At 53.4% G+C, this 23,733-nt stretch overlaps 2 protein-coding genes across 6 annotated transcripts in view; one reads left to right on the top strand and one right to left on the bottom strand.

The window, feature by feature from the left end:
- Positions 1 to 6,291, top strand: part of LOC119775214 (chloride channel protein 2-like) — an 83,723-nt gene extending 77,432 nt beyond the window's left edge. For 3 of the 5 annotated variants that reach the window (XM_038273111.1, XM_038273110.1, XM_038273112.1), the window contains 2 exons: positions 587 to 673; positions 4,317 to 6,290. In XM_038273111.1, coding sequence (XP_038129039.1) covers positions 587 to 673; positions 4,317 to 4,511 — 282 coding nt within the window. In that variant the 3' untranslated portion in view covers positions 4,512 to 6,290. Of the gene's footprint in view, positions 1 to 586; positions 674 to 4,316 lie in introns of all 5 variants that reach the window. The other 2 variants (XM_038273109.1, XM_038273108.1) reach the window with 1 other exon arrangement.
- A 3,273-nt stretch (positions 6,292 to 9,564) lies between these two features.
- On the bottom strand, positions 9,565 to 15,016 carry LOC119775218 (heat shock protein beta-7-like). Its single transcript, XM_038273117.1, has 3 exons — positions 14,682 to 15,016; positions 9,998 to 10,149; positions 9,565 to 9,827 (listed from the first exon to the last, which is right to left on the bottom strand). The coding sequence occupies exons 1-3, from the start codon at positions 14,917 to 14,919 to the stop codon at positions 9,654 to 9,656; spliced, it is 564 nt and encodes a 187-aa protein (XP_038129045.1). The 5' UTR covers positions 14,920 to 15,016; the 3' UTR covers positions 9,565 to 9,653.
- Between the last annotated feature and the right edge of the window lie 8,717 nt (positions 15,017 to 23,733).

Below are 23,733 nucleotides of genomic sequence, written 5' to 3'. Positions count from 1 at the left end.
AATCAGTCTGATGATGATGATGAGAAGGAGGCGGAGCTTCATCAGACAAACATTCAGCCTCACGGCGTTCTTCTTCTGTAGCTCCTGTGGTGTTTTTCATTAAGCTCTGGTTCAGCCCCAAACCGCCCCCTCCTCCCCCAGACTAGCTGGTTGTTAGCAGGTTAGTAGCTGGTCGCTAGCCGGATGCTAGCCAGATGCTAGCAGCTTTGGTTTGGACTTAATGGAATCAGATCTGGAACCTTCTCTCCACCCACTGATGGTTGAGGTGGGAACCAACTTAGCAGACAAACTTTCTGCGTGAATCTTCTGACTAGCAGCAAAGTGTTTCAGCCAGCTGAGCATCAGTGCAGAGCAGCTGCAGCAGCGTTGTCTGGGTCACCTCCTTCATGCATCAGTTTGCTGCTAACCGCCTCTGAGCAGCAGAACATTCTGAATGTTTCCCAGCGGCGTAAATACGAACCTCAGACATCTCTAACAGGCGCCTTGCTTCCAGGACTCAGATGCTCCCTCTGGTGGCTGCTAAGCTAGCGGAGCATGGCTAACTTCTGCTAAAGAAGATGCTAACTCTGTGTTTCCCTCCTTGTAGACTCACACCATCTTCTCCTTGCTGGGCCTTGACCACGCCTACGTCACCAGCATCGGGCGCCTCATCGGGGTGGTTTCCCTGAAGGAGGTAGGGCTCCTCTCTGCTCTCATTATGCAGCATTTCATGGTTGATCATTAGAATCTATTCCTGCTCATGTCTGTGGGTCGTGCAGCGCTGCAGCAGCCCCTCCTCTAGTCATTGTAAACGCTTTGGTCAATGGTGCCTCCATAGTCACAGTGCCTCCATGGTCAATGGTGCCTCCATGGTCAATGGTGCCTCCATAGTCACAGTGCCTCCATGGTCAATGGTGCCTCCATGGTCAATGGTGCCTCCATGGTCACAGTGCCTCCATGGTCACTGGTGCCTCCATGGTCACGGTGCCTCCATGGTCACAGTGCCTCCATGGTCACTGGTGCCTCCATGGTCAATGGTGCCTCCATGGTCACGGTGCCTCCATGGTCACGGTGCCTCCATGGTCACTGGTGCCTCCATGGTCACTGGTGCCTCCATGGTCAATGGCGCCTCCATGGTCACAGTGCCTCCATGGTCACAGTGCCTCCATGGTCACAGTGCCTCCATGGTCACAGTACCTCCATGGTCAATGGTGCCTCCATGGCCACAGTGCCTCCATGGTCACAGTGCCTCCATGGCCACAGTAACTCCATTGTCAATGGAGCCTCCATGGTCACAGGGCTTCCATGGTCACAGTGCCTCCATGGCCTAAGTGCCTCCATTGTCAATGGAGCCTCCATGGTCACAGGGCTTCCATGGTCACAGTGCCTCCATGGCCTAAGTGCCTCCATGGTCAATGGTGCCTCCATGGTCACAGTGCTTCCATGGTCACAGTGCCTCCATGGTCACAGTGCCTCCATGGTCAATGGTGCCTCCATGGCCACAGTGCCTCCATGGTCACAGGTGCCTCCATGGTCACAGTGCCTCCATGGTCACAGTGCCTCCATGGTCAATGGTGCCTCCATGGCCACAGTGCCTCCATGGCCAATGGTGCCTCCATGGTCAATGGTGCCTCCATGGTCACTGGTGCCTCCATGGTCACAGTGCTTCCATGGTCACAGTTCCTCCATGGTCAATGGTGCCTCCATGGCCACAGTGCCTCCATGGTCACAGGTGCCTCCATGGTCACTGGTGCCTCCATGGTCACAGTGCTTCCATGGTCACAGTGCCTCCATGGTCAATGGTGCCTCCATGGCCACAGTGCCTCCATGGTCAATGGTGCCTCCATGGTCACAGTGCTTCCATGGTCACAGTGCCTCCATGGTCAATGGTGCCTCCATGGCCACAGTGCCTCCATGGTCACAGGTGCCTCCATGGTCACAGTGCCTCCATGGTCAATGGTGCCTCCATGGCCACAGTGCCTCCATGGCCAATGGTGCCTCCATGGTCAATGGTGCCTCCATGGTCACTGGTGCCTCCATGGTCACTGGTGCCTCCATGGTCACTGGTGCCTCCATGGTCAATGGTGCCTCCATGGTCACAGTGCCTCAATGGTCACAGTACCTCCATGGTCAATGGTGCCTCCATGGTCACAGGGCTTCCATGGTCACAGTGCCTCCATGGCCACAGTGCCTCCATGGCCACAGTGCCTCCATGGTCACAGTGCCTCCATGGTCAATGGTGCCTCCATGGCCACAGTGCCTCCATGGCCACAGTGGCTCCATTGTCAATGGTGCCTCCATGGTCACAGGGCTTCCATGGTCACAGTGCCTCCATGGCCACAGTCATTCCATGGTCACAGTGCTTCCATGGTCAGAGTGCCTCCATGGTCAATGGTGCCTCCATGGCCACAGTGCCTCCATGGCCACAGTGCCTCCATGGTCACAGTGCCTCCATGGTCACAGTGCCTCCATGGTCAATGGTGCCTCCATGGTCAATGGTGCCTCCATGGTCACAGTGCCTCCATGGTCACAGTGCCTCCATGGTCAATGGTGCCTCCATGGTCACAGTACCTCCATGGTCAATGGTGCCTCCATGGTCACAGTGCCTCCATGGTCACTGGTGCCTCCATGGTCACAGTGCCTCCATGGTCACAGTGCCTCCATGGTCAATGGTGCCTCCATGGTCACTGGTGCCTCCATGGTCACAGTGCCTCCATGGTCACTGGTGCCTCCATGGTCACAGTGCCTCCATGGTCAATGGTGCCTCCATGGTCACTGGTGCCTCCATGGTCACGGTGCCTCCATGGTCACAGTGCCTCCATGGTCACTGGTGCCTCCATGGTCACTGGTGCCTCCATGGTCAATGGTGCCTCCATGGTCAATGGTGCCTCCATGGTCACAGTGCCTCCATGGTCACAGTGCCTCCATGGTCAATGGTGCCTCCATGGCCACAGTGCCTCCATGGCCACAGTGCCTCCATGGTCAATGGTGCCTCCATGGTCACGGTGCCTCCATGGTCACGGTGCCTCCATGGTCACAGTGCCTCCATGGTCACAGTGCCTCCATGGTCAATGGTGCCTCCATGGTCACTGGTGCCTCCATGGTCACTGGTGCCTCCATGGTCACGGTGCCTCCATGGTCACTGGTGCCTCCATGGTCACTGGTGCCTCCATGGTCAATGGTGCCTCCATGGTCAATGGTGCCTCCATGGTCACAGTGCTTCCATGGTCAATGGTGTCTCCATGGCCACAGTGCCTCCATGGCCACAGTGCCTCCATGGTCAACGGTGCCTCCATGGTCAACGGTGCCTCCATGGTCACAGGTGCCTCCATGGTCAATGGTACCTCCATGGTCAATGATGCCTCCATGGTCATAGTGCCTCCATGGTCACTGGTGCCTCCATGGTCACGGTGCCTCCATGGTCACAGTGCCTCCATGGTCACTGGTGCCTCCATGGTCACAGTGCCTCCATGGTCAATGGTGCCTCCATGGTCACAGTGCCTCCATGGTCACAGTGCCTCCATGGTCAATGGTGCCTCCATGGTCAATGGTGCCTCCATGGTCACACTGCCTCCATGGTCAATGGTGCCTCCATGGCCACAGTGCCTCCATGGCCACAGTGCCTCCATTGTCAATGGTGCCTCCATGGTCAATGGTGCCTCCATGGCCACAGTGCCTCCATGGTCAGGGTGCCTCCATGGTCAATGGTGCCTCCATGGTCAATGGTGCCTCCATGGTCACAGGTGCCTCCATGGTCAATGGTGCCTCCATGGTCAATGATGCCTCCATGGTCACTGGTGCCTCCATGGTCACTGGTGCCTCCATGGTCACGGTGCCTCCATGGTCACAGTGCCTCCATGGTCACTGGTGCCTCCATGGTCACAGTGCCTCCATGGTCAATGGTGCCTCCATGGTCACAGTGCCTCCATGGTCACAGTGCCTCCATGGTCAATGGTGCCTCCATGGTCAATGGTGCCTCCATGGTCACACTGCCTCCATGGTCAATGGTGCCTCCATGGCCACAGTGCCTCCATTGTCAATGGTGCCTCCATGGTCAATGGTGCCTCCATGGCCACAGTGCCTCCATGGCCACAGTGCCTCCATGGCCACTGGTGCCTCCATGGCCACAGTGCCTCCATGGTCAATGGTGCCTCCATGGTCACAGTACCTCCATGGTCAATGGTGTCTCCATGGCCACAGTGCCTCCATGGTCAATGGTGCCTCCATGGCCACAGTGCCTCCATGGTCAATGGTGCCTCCATGGCCACAGTGCCTCCATGGTCACTGGTGCCTCCATGGTAACAGTGCTTCTAAACTCCTGCTCTTTTTCTTTGTAGCTCCGTAAAGCCATCGAGGGCTCAGTGACGGTGAAAGGCGTGAAGGTGCGTCCTCCTCTAGCCAGCTTCAGGGACAGCGGGACCAGCAGCAGCGAGACCGAGGCTACCGAGCTCCACAAGCTGTGGGACCGCCACCGGAGCGTTTCGCTGCCGGGGGACCAAGCCACCTCCGAGTCTGACGAGAAGTCTCCATGATAGGAAGCCGAGGACCAGGGAGGAGGAGGAGGAAGAATGAAGGTCTTTCATCTCTAATGCCACAGACATGCTGAACTCCTCAGGGCGACAATCCTTATTAAAGGCCTTCTCTCCACACTCCTGATCTGCAGCTCCTCCTCCTCCTGCCTCACCAGGGCTTCCTCCAGGAACCTCGTAATGACCCAGCCAGACACTGCCCCAGCTCTCCATTTAGCCTTGGGGTCCCACAGCGTCAAGTGTTTGCCATCGCCAAACCTGGACTTTTTAAAAAGGGAATATTTTTCTAGACTTTTATTTTTATGCTTGTTTATGTTCAGAGTCGGAGCCACAGATCAAGTCTTCCTCCTAAATCCTGACGACTGCAGCGATCCTGTAAGGAATGCCTGAGGAGAGAGGGGATGAGGGGAGGAAGGAGAGAGGGAATGAGGGGAGGAAGGAGAGAGGGAATGAGGGGAGGAAGGAGAGCGTTCAGGAGGTGTAGCTTTATCTCATAGTAGTTTTTTTTTACAGCCTTAGAACAAGTTCAGTCTGTGATCAAACTTCCATGCGTGACGAGGGAAACGTTTCAGTTCCTTCATCCTGACCTGCGGCGGCGAGCAGGCGGGCCTGACGACACCATGAGCTCCTTTACTGTAGCTGTGGGGGATGAGGAGGGCAGGAAGGAGGAAGGCTCCCCCTTCCTGAAACGCTTCCCCCTTCCGAAACGCTCCCCCCTTCCGAAACGCTCCCCCCTCCTGAAACGCTCCGGTCGCCTCCTGAAACGCTCCCCCCTTCCGAAACGCGGCCCCCCTTCCAAAACGCTCCGGTCGCCTCATGAAACGCTCCCCCCTTCCGAAACGCGGCCCCCCTTCCGAAATGCTCCCCCCTCCTGAAACGCTCCGGTTGCCTCCTGAAACGCTCCCCCCTTCCGAAACGCTGCGGTCGCCTCCTGAAACGCTCCCCACTTCCGAAACGCGGCCCCTCTTCTGAAACGCTGCCCCCTTCTGAAACGCTCCCACCTTCCGAAACGCTCCGGTCGCCTCCTGAAACGCTCCCCCCTCCTGAAACGCTCCCCCCTCCTGAAACGCTCCCGTCGCCTCCTGAAACGCTCCCCGCCTCCTGAAACGCTCCCCCCTCCTGAAACGCTCCCCCCTTCCGAAACGCTGCGGTCGCCTCCTGAAACGCTCCCCACTTCCGAAACGCTCCGGTCGCCTCCTGAAACGCTCCCCCCTTCCGAAACGCTGCGGTCGCCTCCTGAAACGCTCCCCACTTCCGAAACGCGGCCCCTCTTCTGAAACGCTGCCCCCTTCTGAAACGCTCCCACCTTCCGAAACGCTCCGGTCGCCTCCTGAAACGCTCCCCCCTCCTGAAACGCTCCCCCCTCCTGAAACGCTCCCGTCGCCTCCTGAAACGCTCCCCCCTCCTGAAACGCTCCCCGCCTCCTGAAACGCTCCCCCCTCCTGAAACGCTCCCCCCTTCCGAAACGCTGCGGTCGCCTCCTGAAACGCTCCCCACTTCCGAAACGCGGCCCCTCTTCTGAAACGCTGCCCCCTTCTGAAACGCTGCCCCCTTCTGAAACGCTCCCACCTTCCGAAACGCTCCGGTCGCCTCCTGAAACGCTCCCCCCTCCTGAAACGCTCCCCCCTCCTGAAACGCTCCCGTCGCCTCCTGAAACGCTCCCCCCTCCTGAAACGCTCCCCGCCTCCTGAAACGCTCCCCGCCTCCTGAAACGCTCCCCCCTCCTGAAACGCTCCCGTCGCCTCCTGAAACGCTCCCCCCTCCTGAAACGCTCCCCCCTCCTGAAACGCCCCCCGCCTCCTGAAACGCTCCGATCGCCTCCTGAAACGCTCCCCGCCTCCTGAAACGTCCCCCGCCTCCTGAAACGCTCCGATCGCCTCCTGAAACGCGGCCCCCCTTCTGAAATGCTCCCCCCTCCTGAAATGCCCCCCCCCCCCTGAAACGCTGGTTTTAAATGGGGATCAGATTAATATATTTAATATCACTCCTGTAATCGTGGTTTAATGTTTTAATCAATCTGCTTCTGATTTGTTTTGTTTTATATTTGTTGACATTTTAATGATTTCGTTGCTCTTTTTGTAAATTTTATTTTCTGTCTGAAACATTTCTACGGTTCAGATGTGTTGTTGTCATGGCGATGAACCAGAACCATGAAGCTCACTTTGAGGGAAGGAGGTCACTCCTCCTCCTCTTCCTCAGGAAGATGAAGCAGAGCCGCTTCTCTCCTGGTGCAGCAACATGGCGGCGGCTCGATGTTCCTGGCAGCGTGCAGCTGTCACCATAGCAACGGCTGCAGTAGAAGTTTCTTTTTACTGATGTGGGTAACTGATTTGTGTAATAACAGTTCATCTCGTTTTCTAGTCCTGCTCTAATCGATGACATGAATGCTAGATAACCTTATTTTTGTAAAGAAAATGAAAAGTGTAAAAATATTTACGTGAATAAGAAGCGGCGGCGGCGGCGGCAGCGGCAGCGGCGAAGTTTCTGATTGAAAGGAGAAGGTTTCCCAGAAGTGACCACTTCCATTTGCACTCCTGCTTTCTGGGAAAGCTTCTCCAGCCTCGTGGACCGCAGCCGCAGCTCCTTCCTCCGTCAGCCATCTTTATCCACGCCTTACAAACTGTCCCTCAGAGGAACATGTGGTCCAAACCTGGGAGGAAAACTAAACCCAGAGCTGCTGTTCAAATGAAAAACTCAAACATGTTTTTTTTTTTTACATTCTGATGAATAAATCTGATTTTAACAAATGATGCATCTGAGCTTCCTGCTGCCTCTGATTCCCCTGCAGCCACAGCTGGAGCACAGCTGGACTCGTGCTGCTGCCCACGCAGCGCTGCACAGCAGCTCACTTCTGCAGCTTATCATCAATATTTCACTGCGTTTCTACTCTAGATCTAAACATCTTCAGCCCTTCTGAGCAGAATATATATCCTGATTGATCTGTTTGGATGAATCTATTCCTGAAACAGGAGCAGCTTGACTCACAATGAAAAATGAACTTTATAGTCGGAGATCATGAAACCTCAGACGGGTCCGTTTCTCCGGTTCCATCCAGCAGAACTGGGCCAGTTTTCCATCAGATTCAGTAAACGATCCAAAGACTCGACTCAGAATGAGAAGGTTGATTTATTTCATTACTATGAATGTAAAATAGTTGGAGAGAAGGAGGAGGATGACGGATTAAATGAATAATCCAACACAGAAAGCTGAAAGACTACCTGTCTCGGTTCTGCTCAGTGGGGGTTTGGGTTTAGACTGATAAGAAGCTAACTGACCTGCAGGGACCACAGGAGGTCTTCCTGCTGAGAAGGTTTCCTCTCAGCAAGTCTGTAAATTCATCCTCAGCGGTTTTCACTGCATCCATGGATTAAAGAGGAGCGACGGTGGAGCAGGAGGAGCAGGAGGAGCAGATCAGATGGTTCTGCAGCCGCTGTGTCCTCCTGCTATCCATCCATCTACATATAAACCAACATGAAATTCCGTGGCTGTGCTGTAGAGGACAGCATCTGGACTCTAAAGATCTATAAGCGCTGCTGAAACAGCCTGATGAGCTCAATATGGTGGTCAGGAGGGCGGGCTGCTGAAGCAGGGAGGAACTGGACCTCCTCCTGCCCGGTTCTGGACGTCTAACCTTCATCTAAAGGTGGATGGGATGTTCTCAGCAGGTCTTTGATTTCACAAAGACCGATTCTTCATTACCTGAAGGAGATGATGGACCACAGTGATCTTCATCAAACTGTTAAACACCAACAGCGTCTTCAGTCAGAGGCTGATCCAGGTCAGCTGCAGACAGACCTCTGCAGGAGATGCTTCCTGCCTCCAGCAGCTGGATGGAGAACGGTCCATGATCTCCAGAAACATTTCATCTCCATCTGGGATTAAAACAGTTTGGCTGCACTTCGTCACGTCTCACTAAACGTATTTCATTTCAGGGCGTCTTTATGTAACAGACGATGTTTTTGTTCCTGAGATGAAACAAAGTCAGCAGGAATAATCGATTGATCATTATTAATCCCTAAAACTAATACTAATTGATTTAATTATTTAGTGTTAATCAGTAAAAAATAAAAACAATAATTTCCGTTGTGATCACTGAGTCTGGGAGCGGCCATTTTTGCCCAAATATAGTAGCCCCTCCCTCCTGCCATCTTCCAGCAGTGACGTCACGGTGCGGTAAGCCTAGCGCCATTCTCCCCGCTTTCCAAGCTAAATCAATGGGAACTACTAGACACATCTGCAATCAACAACAATTATTGAAGATTTCCAGAGGACTTCACCATTGAAATTCACCAGAGCTATAGTGAAACTGACAATGCCCACGTGCATGGCAGCTGGATGCTGGAATACATCGGGTAAAAGTGGAAAAAAAGAGTTATTCCACCTTTCTGATTCCTGATCCTCCACGGACGGGTTGGTCGTTGGATCGCCAACTTGAAGAGGGAGGATTTGCCATCGAACTTCTGGCCAGAGAAAAAACCCGTAATATGTAGCCAACATTTGGAAGAAGAATGTTTTCAAGATGACTTGGATAATAGCGCGTTGTGACAAACACCAGATACAGCACTGGGACTTGATCAACAGCCGATACCGCACCGTGACGTCACTAACCAGTAGGTGGCAGTAGTGTTCTTTGACAAACATGGATGCCTCCAGTAAAGCACATTCACATGAAAATTACTCTGAATTAAAAACACTGATCATTTATTGAACAGGATGGAATCATTTCAGATTTAAAGAACTTTCAGAAGTTTGGATTCTGAATATGAGCGACTTTTCCTTTAATCATCTAACCTTGTTTGAGAAAAAAAAAAGTTTGATAAATTCAGGAAAATCAGAATCCAGACATTCCAAAAATGTTCCTTTATTCAGAGCTTCATCTTCAGCAGATGTTTGAGGACCACACTCCTCTGAACTGCTCCTCCAGTGTTTAGTCAGCACCTCCTCCCCAGGAGTATAACTGGAAGCTGAACCATCAGCTGCTCTATAGATCTTCAGGTTCAGTTTATTCCTGTTTAAAGTTTCAGATGAACTCAGCAGAAAACAGAAACCATGAATTTCTGGAAATTTTTTTTATATTTTTACAAACTTGATGAAAAAGTCAGCACACATCTAGATAACTGCTATCTATGTCCCAAAGAGGAGGGGTCAGAGGTCAGCCTTGCTGTGACAGGCAGGCCCCAGGGCCTCGGTGGTCCGGCATACGGTGACCCTCAGGGTCCCCTCTGGGTTCAGGGTCCCACTGAGAGACAAGGGGTCCATGTCCTCTGGGAAGGAGGTTTTACGGGTGAAGGTGTTACCGACGCTCCCATCATCCAGAACCTGAAGGAGGAGAGCAGAACATCAGCAGAGGAGGAGGAGCCTCCGCCCTAAACCTCATGTCCCTCATTGGACATAAGGATGACCTCAGTGCGGCCCCCGCAGCCATGGCTGATGGACAATAAGCCTGCAGCAATCAGAGTTTTTTTTTCTACAGGAAGTGACATACTGACCCTCTGTGCGCTGACGACCACATGGTGGCCGTAGGCCATCACCACCACGTCGTGAGGCTCAAACTGGCGGAGGTCGGCCGTCATGCAGTAGGAGTCAGCGAGGCAACCTGACCCGCTTCCTGCCCCGCTGCACCAGCTCGTTACAGCGCCACCTACAGGACAAGCAGAGCCTCCTGAGGTTAACACAGAGCTATATAACACAGAATAAGCAGAGCTTTGCAGATAACGACTGTTAGATCTGTGAATAGAACTTTTACACAGATAGCATTAGCATTAGCGTGTTTTATAAATATATTTTAGCAGGTTTTATAACAGAGCAAATCTTTCAGCAAGAAAACTAAACTTTGGTCAATATTTATATCAACTTTAGCAACGTCCTTTAGAACTGGTTTAATTTCTACTAAAAACTGTTCAAACACAAAATCAACAGAAGGTTTTTACTTCAATCAGAATCATTGACACAACGACCCAAAGAAAACCCCTAAACCCATCGGTTTAGTCTGAGCCTAACTCTCCAATAAGCCATTAGGAAACCAGGGTCCGTTTCACGAAGCAGGTTTAACAAACTCAGGTTTAAATCCTGAGCTCTAAATTGATCTAGCCTAAAGTCAGGAACTCTGAGGGTTCGGTTTCATATAAGCTGCTATCAAGTAGATCAATCAACTCTGACCAGGTCCACTCAGAGTTTAACACGTACGTAACAAGTTTGAAAAGCCATTATCATTATCAATGCCACGAGTCGCCATGACAACAGACAACAGGAAGTGCCCGTTTCACCCCACTGGAAGTAGAGATTTAATGCAGAAATGAAAATAAAACAGAGAATGTGTTTAAAAGACAGAGAAACAGCTGCAAAGGAGACGAAGGAGAAGATTGTTGCTCGAGTTAATGAGTTTATATGAAGTGGTCTATGGCAGGCCGTTTTTACATTTATTCAAAGCACTCTCTTCTCTGTTGTTCCATTTGCAGATCACTAAAATAAGATTCTTGCTGATCAAAGTCACACTCCTAGAAACAACTATAATAATATATTTAATAAATAACATTTTTGTTGCACAAACTGAAATTTAGAAAGTAAAAAAAAGAAAAAAACTACACCAGTAAGAATGAAGTTTTATATATCTAGAAATGTTTCCACATGTTAAGTGGCCGTTCTGACATTTATCAGCTGGACTGAAAATGTAATTATGAAATCTGAAAAACATTTTTTCATAATTAAAATAATACAAATGCTGACCAGTTATATTAGGAATATGCAGATCTGAAATTAATTTCTAGAAATCCAGAATGTTTATTCTAGATGTGGAGAATGTCATTTTGTTTGAAATCATACAGCAGTAGCCATTCAAAATGTCCCCACTGGTCCTTGGCTGGTCCTTGGATGGTCATTGGATGGTCATTGGATGGTCATTGGATGGCCCTTGGGTGGTCCTTGGATGGTCATTGGATGGCCCTTGGGTGGTCCTTGGATGGTCATTGGATGGCCCTTGGGTGGTCCTTGGATGGTCCTTGGATGGTCATTGGATGGCCCTTGGGTGGTCCTTGGATGGTCATTGGATGGCCCTTGGGTGGTCCTTGGATGGTCATTGGCTGGCCCTTGGCTGGTCCTTGGCTGGCCCTTGGCTGGTCCTTGGCTGGCCCTTGGATGGTCATTGGATGGCCCTTGGGTGGTCCTTGGATGGCCCTTGGCTGGTCCTTGGTTGGTCCTTGGCTGGCCCTTGGCTGGTCCTTGGATGGTCATTGGATGGTCATTGGATGGCCCTTGGCTGGTCCTTGGATGGTCATTGGATGGCCCTTGGCTGGCCCTTGGCTGGTCCTTGGCTGGCCCTTGGCTGGTCCTTGGATGGTCATTGGATGGTCATTGGATGGCCCTTGGCTGGTCCTTGGATGGTCATTGGATGGCCCTTGGCTGGTCCTTGGATGGTCATTGGATGGCCCTTGGCTGGCCCTTGGCTGGTCCTTGGCTGGCCCTTGGCTGGCCCTTGGCTGGTCCTTGGATGGTCATTGGCTGGCCCTTGGCTGGTCCTTGGATGGTCATTGGATGGCCCTTGGCTGGCCCTTGGCTGGTCCTTGGATGGTCCTTGGCTGGCCCTTGGCTGGTCCTTGGATGGTCATTGGATGGCCCTTGGGTGGTCCTTGGATGGCCCTTGGCTGGTCCTTGGTTGGTCCTTGGCTGGCCCTTGGCTGGTCCTTGGCTGGCCCTTGGCTGGTCCTTGGCTGGTCCTTGGCTGGCCCTTGGATGGTCATTGGATGGCCCTTGGGTGGTCCTTGGATGGCCCTTGGCTGGTCCTTGGTTGGTCCTTGGCTGGCCCTTGGCTGGTCCTTGGCTGGCCCTTGGCTGGCCCTTGGATGGTCATGGGATGGCCCTTGGGTGGTCCTTGGATGGCCCTTGGCTGGTCCTTGGTTGGTCCTTGGCTGGCCCTTGGCTGGTCCTTGGCTGGCCCTTGGATGGTCATTGGATGGCCCTTGGGTGGTCCTTGGATGGCCCTTGGCTGGTCCTTGGCTGGTCCTTGGCTGGTTATTGCCTGGTCCTTGGCTGGTCCTTGGCTGGTCCTTGACTGGTCCTTGGCTGGTCCTTGACTGGTCCTTGGCTGGTCCTTGGCTGGTCCTTGACTGGTCCTTGACTGGTCCTTGGCTGGTCCTTGACTGGTCCTTGGCTGGTCCTTGGCTGGTCCTTGGATGGCCCTTGGCTGGTCCTTGGCTGGCCCTTGGATGGCCCTTGGCTGGTCCTTGGCTGGTCCTTGGCTGGCCCTTGGCTGGTCATTGGATGGCCCTTGGGTGGTCCTTGGATGGCCCTTGGCTGGTCCTTGGCTGGCCCTTGGCTGGTCATTGGATGGCCCTTGGGTGGTCCTTGGATGGCCCTTGGCTGGTCCTTGGATGGCCCTTGGCTGGTCCTTGGATGGTTATTGCCTGGTCCTTGACTGGTCCTTGGCTGGTCCTTGGCTGGTCCTTGACTGGTCCTTGGATGGTCCTTGGCTGGCCCTTGGCTGGTCATTGGATGGCCCTTGGGTGGTCCTTGGATGGCCCTTGGCTGGTCCTTGACTGGTCCTTGGCTGGTCCTTGACTGGTCCTTGGATGGTCCTTGGCTGGCCCTTGGCTGGTCATTGGATGGCCCTTGGGTGGTCCTAGGATGGCCCTTGACTGGTCCTTGGCTGGTCCTTGGCTGGCCCTTGGCTGGTCATTGGATGGCCCTTGGGTGGTCCTTGGATGGCCCTTGGCCGGTCCTTGGATGGCCCTTGGCTGGTCCTTGGATGGTTATTGCCTGGTCCTTGGCTGGTCCTTGACTGGTCCTTGGCTGGCCCTTGGCTGGTCCTTGGCTGGTCCTTGACTGGTCCTTGGATGGTCCTTGGCTGGTCCTTGGATGGCCCTTGACTGGTCCTTGGCTGGTCTTTGGCTGGCCCTTGGCCGGTCCTTGGCTGGCCCTTGGCTGGTCCTTGGTTGGTCCTTGGCTGGTCCTTGGTTGGTCCTTGGATGGTCCTTGGATGGCCCTTGGCTGGTCCTTGGCTGGTCCTTGGCTGGTCCTTGGCTGGTCCTTGGATGGTCCTTGGCTGGTCCTTGATTGGTCCTTGGCTGGCCCTTGGATGGTCCTTGGATGGCCCTTGGCTGGTCCTTGGCTGGCCCTTGGATGGCCCTTGGCTGGTCCTTGGCTGGTCCTTGGCTGGTCCTTGATTGGTCCTTGGCTGGCCCTTGGATGGTCCTTGGATGGCCCTTGGCTGGTCCTTGGCTGGCCCTTGGATGGTCCTTGGATGGTCCTTGGATGGCCCTTGGCTGGTCCTTGGCTGGCCCTTGGATGGTCCTTGGATGGCCCTTGGCTGGTCCTTGGCTGGTCATTGGCTGGTCCTTGGGTGGTCCTTGGATGGTCCCCTATAATTCCTTTTTAAACATCAATCTTTGTACTAAAATATTCTGTCATGATTTTTTAGACATTAGGATCTAAAGAGAAGCGCCATCTGCTGGTCAGACGCTGTAATTCAGTGAAGGGGTGGAGTCAGAGTGAAACAATAGCAGAAGGCCAGTGGCTGGAAGTTGGAGGGAAGTGAGCCGCCATTCGGCTGGTCCTTGACTGGGAAGGGTGGTTTTGAATGGCCGCTACTGTATCAGTAAAACTAATAGCCTGATGTTTCTAATATTACGGGATTTTTTCTTGAACAGTGGTGGATAAATGTTTGTATTTAGGTGAAATCATCTGGCAGCAGGTGAAAATGTTCCGATCTATAGGACCTGTTCATCGTCTCATGGGTTCCTCCTCAGTTTGGTTCTTATTCTCCACAGTAAATCCGTGTCTGTTTGCAGCTGTTCCAGATGTTTTCATCCCAATAAATGGTCGTTATTAGTGGCTATCAGTCCCATAGAACGGCTTCAGATTTTACCACTAGGCCCAGTAGGCTGTTATCATCCAGTGAATCCTAATCCTAACCCTGAAGTCATTCCCTGTGGAATCAATGAATCTATTTATGTCTAATCTGAAAGTTATTTTATTAGTTCTTCATATACTCTAAAAATAAATGAATAAAACGAGCCACATGTTGCTCATATTAAACAAATCAAAGATAAATCTCCTCTCCGGTCACTGAGTTGTTGAATCATCTCCCTATAAATATTTAATTCTCTGTGAATTAATCCAGATGAATCGGCTTCTCCTCTATGTTCTCTAAAGGACTAAACCAGCAGATTGTTTCCTCACCTGGAGGTCCAGAGGACGGCCTGCTGAGTGTGCTGAAGTGGGGCAGACTGTCGGGCCCCCCGGGGCCCCCCTCTCCAAACAGACCAGAGCATTTGGCAGAGTCGATAAAAGGCTCAAAAAGAGAATGGGAGGATCCGTCCTGGGATCCATCGGATCGATAGGAGCTGGAGGCGCTATAACGTGATGAGGAGCGATACGATGAAGAAGATCTCTGACTGGAAGTCATCAGCGATGCCATGAGGTCTACCTCTGTCCTCTGACGGAGCTCAGATCAGCCTCCTATTAACCCTACAGCGGCTTAAATAAAGCCTGCTGCATTCTGGGACACGGCGCCGGCTTTACCCTTAGATGGTTGTTTGTTTAAGCACTTCAACCAAGAGAGTAACGGACGAAACGATAAGGAGCTCCGGCCGCTTGCTGCTGTCACACACAGAGATAAGAGAACAGCGTTTGTGGCATGCAGGCAGAAATAGAAAGCAGAGGTCAGGTCCTCCATACTGCAGACCTGCACTGATCCAGACATGGCTGGATCCGGGGGGTGGGGGGTCTGCCTACCTCTTCTCTCTGTACTCAGTTTGTTGGTGGAAATCTTTCCCATCAGGTCTGAATCTAGCCTCCATTTCCAGACTGACAGCAATCCTCCAAAAAAATCCAACCTAAATAATAACCTGGGAGAACAGTCTGAAACTGAGCTGCTGACTGACCTTCAGTCCGGTCTGCTGGGACCCCCCCTGCCTGGGTTCTGGTTTGGACCCAGCCCAGCCTCTGCCTGACCTGGGTTTAAAGTGAGGCTGTTCTTTGATCTGCAGTGAATTTAACCAATAAAGTCTTATTTCCATCCCATCACTAAAGGTGCTAATCTCCAGCGGTTATTAGCATAGAAGCGGCTGCTCCCTCAACACAGACCACCATGAACACAGACCACCATGAACACAGACCACCATGAACACAGACCACCATCAACACAGACCACCATGAACACAGACCACCATGAAGACAGACCACCATGAACACAGACCACCATGAACACAGACCACCATGAACACAGACCACCATGAAGACAGACCACCATGAACACAGACCACCATCAACACAGACCACCATGAAGACAGACCACCATGAAGACAGACCACCATGAACACAGACCACCATGAACACAGACCACCATGAACACAGACCACCATGAAGACAGACCACCATGAACACAGACCACCATGAAGACAGACCACCATGAAGACAGACCACCATGAAGACAGACCACCATGAACACAGACCACCATGAACACAGACCACCATGAAGACAGACCACCATGAACACAGACCACCATGAACACAGACCACCATGAAGACAGACCACCATCAACACAGACCACCATGAACACAGACCACCATGAACACAGACCACCATCAACACAGACCACCATGAAGACAGACCACCATGAACACAGACCACCATGAAGACAGACCACCATGAACACAGACCACCATGAAGACAGACCACCATGAACACAGACCACCATCAACACAGACCACCATCAACACAGACCACCATGAAGACAGACCACCATGAAGACAGACCACCATGAACACAGACCACCATGAACACAGACCACCATGAAGACAGACCACCATGAACACAGACCACCATGAACACAGACCACCATGAAGACAGACCACCATCAACACAGACCACCATGAACACAGACCACCATGAACACAGACCACCATCAACACAGACCACCATGAAGACAGACCACCATGAAGACAGACCACCATGAACACAGACCACCATGAACACAGACCACCATGAAGACAGACCACCATGAACACAGACCACCATGAACACAGACCACCATGAAGACAGACCACCATGAAGACAGACCACCATGAACACAGACCACCATGAAGACAGACCACCATGAAGACAGACCACCATGAACACAGACCACCATGAAGACAGACCACCATGAACACAGACCACCATGAAGACAGACCACCATGAAGACAGACCACCATGAACACAGACCACCATGAACACAGACCACCATGAAGACAGACCACCATGAAGACAGACCACCATGAACACAGACCACCATGAAGACAGACCACCATGAAGACAGACCACCATGAACACAGACCACCATGAAGACAGACCACCATGAACACAGACCACCATGAAGACAGACCACCATGAACACAGACCACCATGAAGACAGACCACCATGAAGACAGACCACCATCAACACAGACCACCATGAAGACAGACCACCATGAAGACAGACCACCATGAACACAGACCACCATGAACACAGACCACCATGAAGACAGACCACCATGAAGACAGACCACCATGAACACAGACCACCATGAAGACAGACCACCATGAACACAGACCACCATGAAGACAGACCACCATGAACACAGACCACCATCAACACAGACCACCATGAACACAGACCACCATCAACACAGACCACCATGAACACAGACCACCATGAAGACAGACCACCATGAAGACAGACCACCATGAAGACAGACCACCATCAACACAGACCACCATGAAGACAGACCACCATCAACACAGACCACCATGAAGACAGACCACCATGAACACAGACCACCATCAACACAGACCACCATGAACACAGACCACCATGAAGACAGACCACCATGAACACAGACCACCATGAACACAGACCACCATGAAGACAGACCACCATCAACACAGACCACCATCAACACAGACCACCATCAACACAGACCACCATGAAGACAGACCACCATGAACACAGACCACCATCAACACAGACCACCATGAACACAGACCACCATGAACACAGACCACCATCAACACAGACCACCATGAAGACAGACCACCATGAACACAGACCACCATGAAGACAGACCACCATGAAGACAGACCACCATGAACACAGACCACCATCAACACAGACCACCATGAACACAGACCACCATCAACACAGACCACCATGAACACAGACCACCATGAAGACAGACCACCATGAAGACAGACCACCATGAACACAGACCACCATCAACACAGACCACCATCAACACAGACCACCATGAAGACAGACCACCATGAAGACAGACCACCATGAACACAGACCACCATGAACACAGACCACCATGAAGACAGACCACCATGAACACAGACCACCATGAAGACAGACCACCATCAACACAGACCACCATGAACACAGACCGCCATGAACACAGACCACCATCAACACAGACCACCATGAAGACAGACCACCATGAACACAGACCACCATGAAGACAGACCACCATGAACACAGACCACCATGAAGACAGACCACCGTGAACACAGACCACCATCAACACAGACCACCATGAACACAGACCACCATCAACACAGACCACCATGAACACAGACCACCATGAAGACAGACCACCATGAAGACAGACCACCATGAACACAGACCACCATCAACACAGACCACCATCAACACAGACCACCATGAAGACAGACCACCATGAACACAGACCACCATGAAGACAGACCACCATCAACACAGACCACCATCAACACAGACCACCATCAACACAGACCACCATGAAGACAGACCACCATGAACACAGACCACCATCAACACAGACCACCATGAACACAGACCACCATGAAGACAGACCACCATGAACACAGACCACCATGAACACAGACCACCATGAAGACAGACCACCATCAACACAGACCACCATCAACACAGACCACCATGAAGACAGACCACCATGAACACAGACCACCATCAACACAGACCACCATGAACACAGACCACCATGAACACAGACCACCATCAACACAGACCACCATGAAGACAGACCACCATGAACACAGACCACCATGAAGACAGACCACCATGAACACAGACCACCATGAAGACAGACCACCATGAACACAGACCACCATCAACACAGACCACCATGAACACAGACCACCATCAACACAGACCACCATGAACACAGACCACCATGAAGACAGACCACCATGAAGACAGACCACCATGAACACAGACCACCATCAACACAGACCACCATCAACACAGACCACCATGAAGACAGACCACCATGAACACAGACCACCATGAAGACAGACCACCATCAACACAGACCACCATCAACACAGACCACCATCAACACAGACCACCATGAAGACAGACCACCATGAACACAGACCACCATCAACACAGACCACCATGAACACAGACCACCATGAAGACAGACCACCATGAACACAGACCACCATGAACACAGACCACCATGAAGACAGACCACCATCAACACAGACCACCATCAACACAGACCACCATGAAGACAGACCACCATGAACACAGACCACCATCAACACAGACCACCATGAACACAGACCACCATGAAGACAGACCACAATGAACACAGACCACCATGAAGACAGACCACCATGAACACAGACCACCATGAACACAGACCACCATCAACACAGACCACCATGAAGACAGACCACCATGAACACAGACCACCATGAAGACAGACCACCATGAACACAGACCACCATGAAGACAGACCACCATCAAAACAGACCACCATCAACACAGACCACGATCAACACAGACCACCATGAAGACAGACCACCATGAACACAGACCACCATCAACACAGACCACCATCAACACAGACCACCATGAACACAGACCACCATCAACACAGACCACCATCAACACAGACCACCATGAACACAGACCACCATCAACACAGACCAACATGAACACAGACCACCATGAAGACAGACCACCATGAACACAGACCACCATGAAGACAGACCACCATCAACACAGACCACCATGAACACAGACCACCATCAACACAGACCACCATGAAGACAGACCACCATGAACACAGACCACCATCAACACAGACCACCATGAACACAGACCACCATCAACACAGACCACCATCAACACAGACCACCATGAACACAGACCACCATCAACACAGACCACCATCAACACAGACCACCATGAACACAGACCACCATGAACACAGACCACCATGAACACAGACCACCATGAAGACAGACCACCATCAACACAGACCACCATGAACACAGACCACCATGAACACAGACCACCATGAAGACAGACCACCATCAACACAGACCACCATGAACACAGACCACCATCAACACAGACCACCATGAACACAGACCACCATGAACACAGACCACCATCAACACAGACCACCATGAAGACAGACCACCATGAACACAGACCACCATGAAGACAGACCACCATGAACACAGACCACCATGAACACAGACCACCATGAACACAGACCACCATGAAGACAGACCACCATCAACACAGACCACCATGAAGACAGACCACCATCAACACAGACCACCATCAACACAGACCATCATGAAGACAGACCACCATGAACTGTGTGACCATGGTCAGATTCTGGTGGTTCTGGTGGTGCTGCTGCTGGTGGTGATGGTACTGGTGGTGCTGCTGCTGCTGGTGGTGGTGATGGTACTGGTTTTGGTGGTGCTGCTGGTGATGGTGGTGCTGCTGGTGATGGTGCTGGTGGTGCTGGTGGTGGTGGTGCTGGTACTGGTGGTGCTGGTGATGGTGGTGCTGGTGGTGGTGCTGGTACTGGTGGTGCTGCTGGTGATGGTGCTGCTGGTGATGGTGGTGCTGGTGATGGTGGTGGTGGTGCTGGTACTGGTGGTGCTGCTGGTGATGGTGATGGTGGTGATGGTGCTGGTGGTGGTGGTGCTGGTGATGGTGGTGCTGCTGGTGATGGTGGTGCTGGTGATGGTGGTGCTGGTGATGGTGGTGCTGGTGGTGATGGTGGTGCTGGTGATGGTGGTGCTGCTGGTGATGGTGGTGCTGGTGATGGTGGTGCTGCTGGTGATGGTGGTGCTGGTGGTGATGGTGGTGCTGGTGGTGATGGTGCTGCTGGTGATGGTGGTGCTGCTGGTGATGGTGGTGCTGGTGGTGATGGTGGTGCTGGTGATGGTGCTGGTTTTGGTGGTGCTGCTGGTGATGGTGGTGCTGGTGATGGTGGTGCTGGTGGTGATGGTGGTGCTGGTGGTGATGGTGCTGCTGGTGATGGTGGTGCTGCTGGTGATGGTGGTGCTGGTGATGGTGGTGCTGCTGGTGATGGTGGTGCTGGTGATGGTGGTGCTGCTGGTGATGGTGGTGCTGGTGATGGTGGTGCTGGTGATGGTGGTGCTGGTGGTGATGGTGGTGCTGGTGATGGTGGTGCTGCTGGTGATGGTGGTGCTGGTGATGGTGGTGCTGCTGGTGATGGTGGTGCTGGTGGTGATGGTGGTGCTGGTGGTGATGGTGCTGCTGGTGATGGTGGTGCTGCTGGTGATGGTGGTGCTGGTGGTGATGGTGCTGCTGGTGATGGTGGTGCTGGTTTTGGTGGTGCTGCTGGTGATGGTGGTGCTGGTGATGGTGGTGCTGGTGGTGATGGTGGTGCTGGTGGTGATGGTGCTGCTGGTGATGGTGGTGCTGCTGGTGATGGTGGTGCTGGTGATGGTGGTGCTGCTGGTGATGGTGGTGCTGGTGATGGTGATGCTGCTGGTGATGGTGGTGCTGGTGGTGATGGTGGTGCTGGTGGTGATGGTGCTGCTGGTGATGGTGGTGCTGCTGGTGATGGTGGTGCTGGTGGTGATGGTGGTGCTGGTGATGGTGCTGGTTTTGGTGGTGCTGCTGGTGATGGTGGTGCTGGTGATGGTGGTGCTGGTGGTGATGGTGGTGCTGCTGGTGATGGTGGTGCTGGTGATGGTGCTGGTTTTGGTGGTGCTGCTGGTGGTGGTGCTGCTGGTGATGGTGCTGCTGGTGATGGTGGTGCTGGTGATGGTGGTGCTGGTGGTGGTGCTGGTACTGGTGGTGCTGCTGGTGATGGTGGTGATGGTGCTGGTGGTGGTGGTGCTGGTGATGGTGGTGCTGGTGGTGATGGTGGTGCTGCTGGTGATGGTGGTGCTGGTGATGGTGCTGGTTTTGGTGGTGCTGCTGGTGGTGGTGCTGCTGGTGATGGTGCTGCTGGTGATGGTGGTGCTGGTGATGGTGGTGCTGGTGGTGGTGCTGGTACTGGTGGTGCTGCTGGTGATGGTGGTGATGGTGCTGGTGGTGGTGGTGCTGGTGATGGTGCTGCTGGTGATGGTGGTGCTGGTGGTGGTGCTGCTGGTGATGGTGGTGCTGGTGATGGTGCTGGTTTTGGTGGTGCTGCTGGTGGTGGTGCTGCTGGTGATGGTGCTGCTGGTGATGGTGGTGCTGGTGATGGTGGTGCTGGTGGTGGTGCTGGTACTGGTGGTGCTGCTGGTGATGGTGATGGTGGTGGTGGTGCTGGTGATGGTGCTGCTGGTGATGGTGGTGCTGGTGGTGGTGCTGCTGGTGATGGTGGTGCTGGTGATGGTGCTGGTACTGGTGGTGCTGCTGGTGATGGTGCTGCTAGTGCTGGTGATGGTGGTGCTGCTGGTGATGGTGGTGCTGTTGGTGGTGATGGTTTTGGTGGTGCTGCTGGTGGTGGTGGTGCTGTTGGTGGTGATGGTGCTGGTGGTGCTGCTGGTGGTGGTCCTGCTGGTGATGGTGGTGCTGGTGGTGGTGCTGGTACTGGTGGTGCTGCTGGTGATGGTGCTGCTAGTGCTGGTGATGGTGGTGCTGCTGGTGATGGTGGTGCTGTTGGTGGTGATGGTTTTGGTGGTGCTGCTGGTGATGGTGCTGGCGATGGTGCTGCTGGTGATGGTGGTGCTGCTGCTGCTGGTGCTGCTGGTGATGGTGGTGCTGCTGCTGCTGGTGATGGTGCTGCTGGTGATGGTGCTGCTGGTGCTGCTGGTGATGGTGGTGCTGCTGCTGCTGGTGCTGCTGGTGATGGTGGTGCTGTTGCTGCTGGTGATGGTGCTGCTGGTGATGGTGCTGCTGGTGCTGCTGGTGATGGTGCTGCTGGTGCTGCTGGTGATGGTGCTGCTGGTGCTGCTGGTGATGGTGCTGCTGGTGCTGCTGGTGATGGTGGTGCTGCTGGTGATGGTGGTGCTGCTGGTGGTGGTGGTGCTGCTGGTGCTGCTGGTGATGGTGGTGCTGCTGGTGATGGTGGTGCTGCTGGTGGTGGTGGTGCTGCTGGTGGTGATGGTGCTGCTGGTGATGGTGGTGCTGGTGGTGGTGATGGTGCTGGTTTTGGTGGTGCTGCTGGTGGTGGTGCTGCTGGTGATGGTGGTGCTGGTGGTGGTGCTGGTACTGGTGGTGCTGCTGGTGATGGTGCTGCTGGTGCTGGTTTTGGTGGTGCTGCTGGTGGTGGTGCTGCTGGTGATGGTGGTGCTGGTGGTGGTGCTGGTACTGGTGGTGCTGCTGGTGATGGTGCTGCTAGTGCTGGTTTTGGTGGTGCTGCTGGTGATGGTGCTGCTAGTGCTGGTGTTGGTGGTGCTGCTGGTGATGGTGGTGCTGGTGATGGTGGTGCTGCTGGTGGTGGTGCTGCTGGTGATGGTGGTGCTGGTCATGGTGCTGGTACTGGTGGTGCTGCTGGTGATGGTGCTGCTAGTGCTGGTGATGGTGGTGCTGCTGGTGATGGTGGTGCTGTTGGTGGTGATGGTTTTGGTGGTGCTGCTGGTGATGGTGCTGGCGATGGTGCTGCTGGTGATGGTGCTGGCGATGGTGCTGCTGGTGATGGTGGTGCTGCTGCTGCTGGTGATGGTGGTGCTGTTGCTGCTGGTGATGGTGCTGGTGGTGGTGGTGATGGCGATGGTGCTGCTGGTGATGGTGCTGGCGATGGTGCTGCTGGTGATGGTGGTGCTGTTGCTGCTGGTGATGGTGCTGCTGGTGATGGTGCTGGCGATGGTGCTGCTGGTGATGGTGCTGGCGATGGTGCTGCTGGTGATGGTGGTGCTGTTGCTGCTGGTGATGGTGCTGCTGGTGATGGTGCTGGCGATGGTGCTGCTGGTGATGGTGCTGGCGATGGTGCTGCTGGTGATGGTGGTGCTGCTGCTGCTGGTGATGGTGGTGCTGTTGCTGCTGGTGATGGTGCT

The sequence above is a fragment of the Cyprinodon tularosa genome, unplaced genomic scaffold (genome assembly GCF_016077235.1).
Source record: "Cyprinodon tularosa strain WSP-4 unplaced genomic scaffold, ASM1607723v1 ctg859, whole genome shotgun sequence".
In the NCBI taxonomy this organism is placed as follows: domain Eukaryota; kingdom Metazoa; phylum Chordata; class Actinopteri; order Cyprinodontiformes; family Cyprinodontidae; genus Cyprinodon; species Cyprinodon tularosa.
The sequence above is the reverse complement of the archived record's forward strand: the minus strand, read 5'-3'. Positions and strand labels throughout refer to the sequence as shown.

What these genes read in the sequence shown, in the direction of transcription:
- LOC119775218 (XM_038273117.1), bottom strand. Translation starts at nt 14,919, where the DNA reads ATGGCATCGCTGATGACTTCCAGTCAGAGATCTTCTTCATCGTATCGC. An exon ending in GCCGTCCTCTGGACCTCCAG is followed by an intron (nt 10,150 to 14,681) that starts GTGAGGAAACAA and finishes CTTGTCCTGTAG; the next exon opens with GTGGCGCTGTAACGAGCTGG. An exon ending in TGGTCGTCAGCGCACAGAGG is followed by an intron (nt 9,828 to 9,997) that starts GTCAGTATGTCA and finishes CTCCTCCTTCAG; the next exon opens with GTTCTGGATGATGGGAGCGT.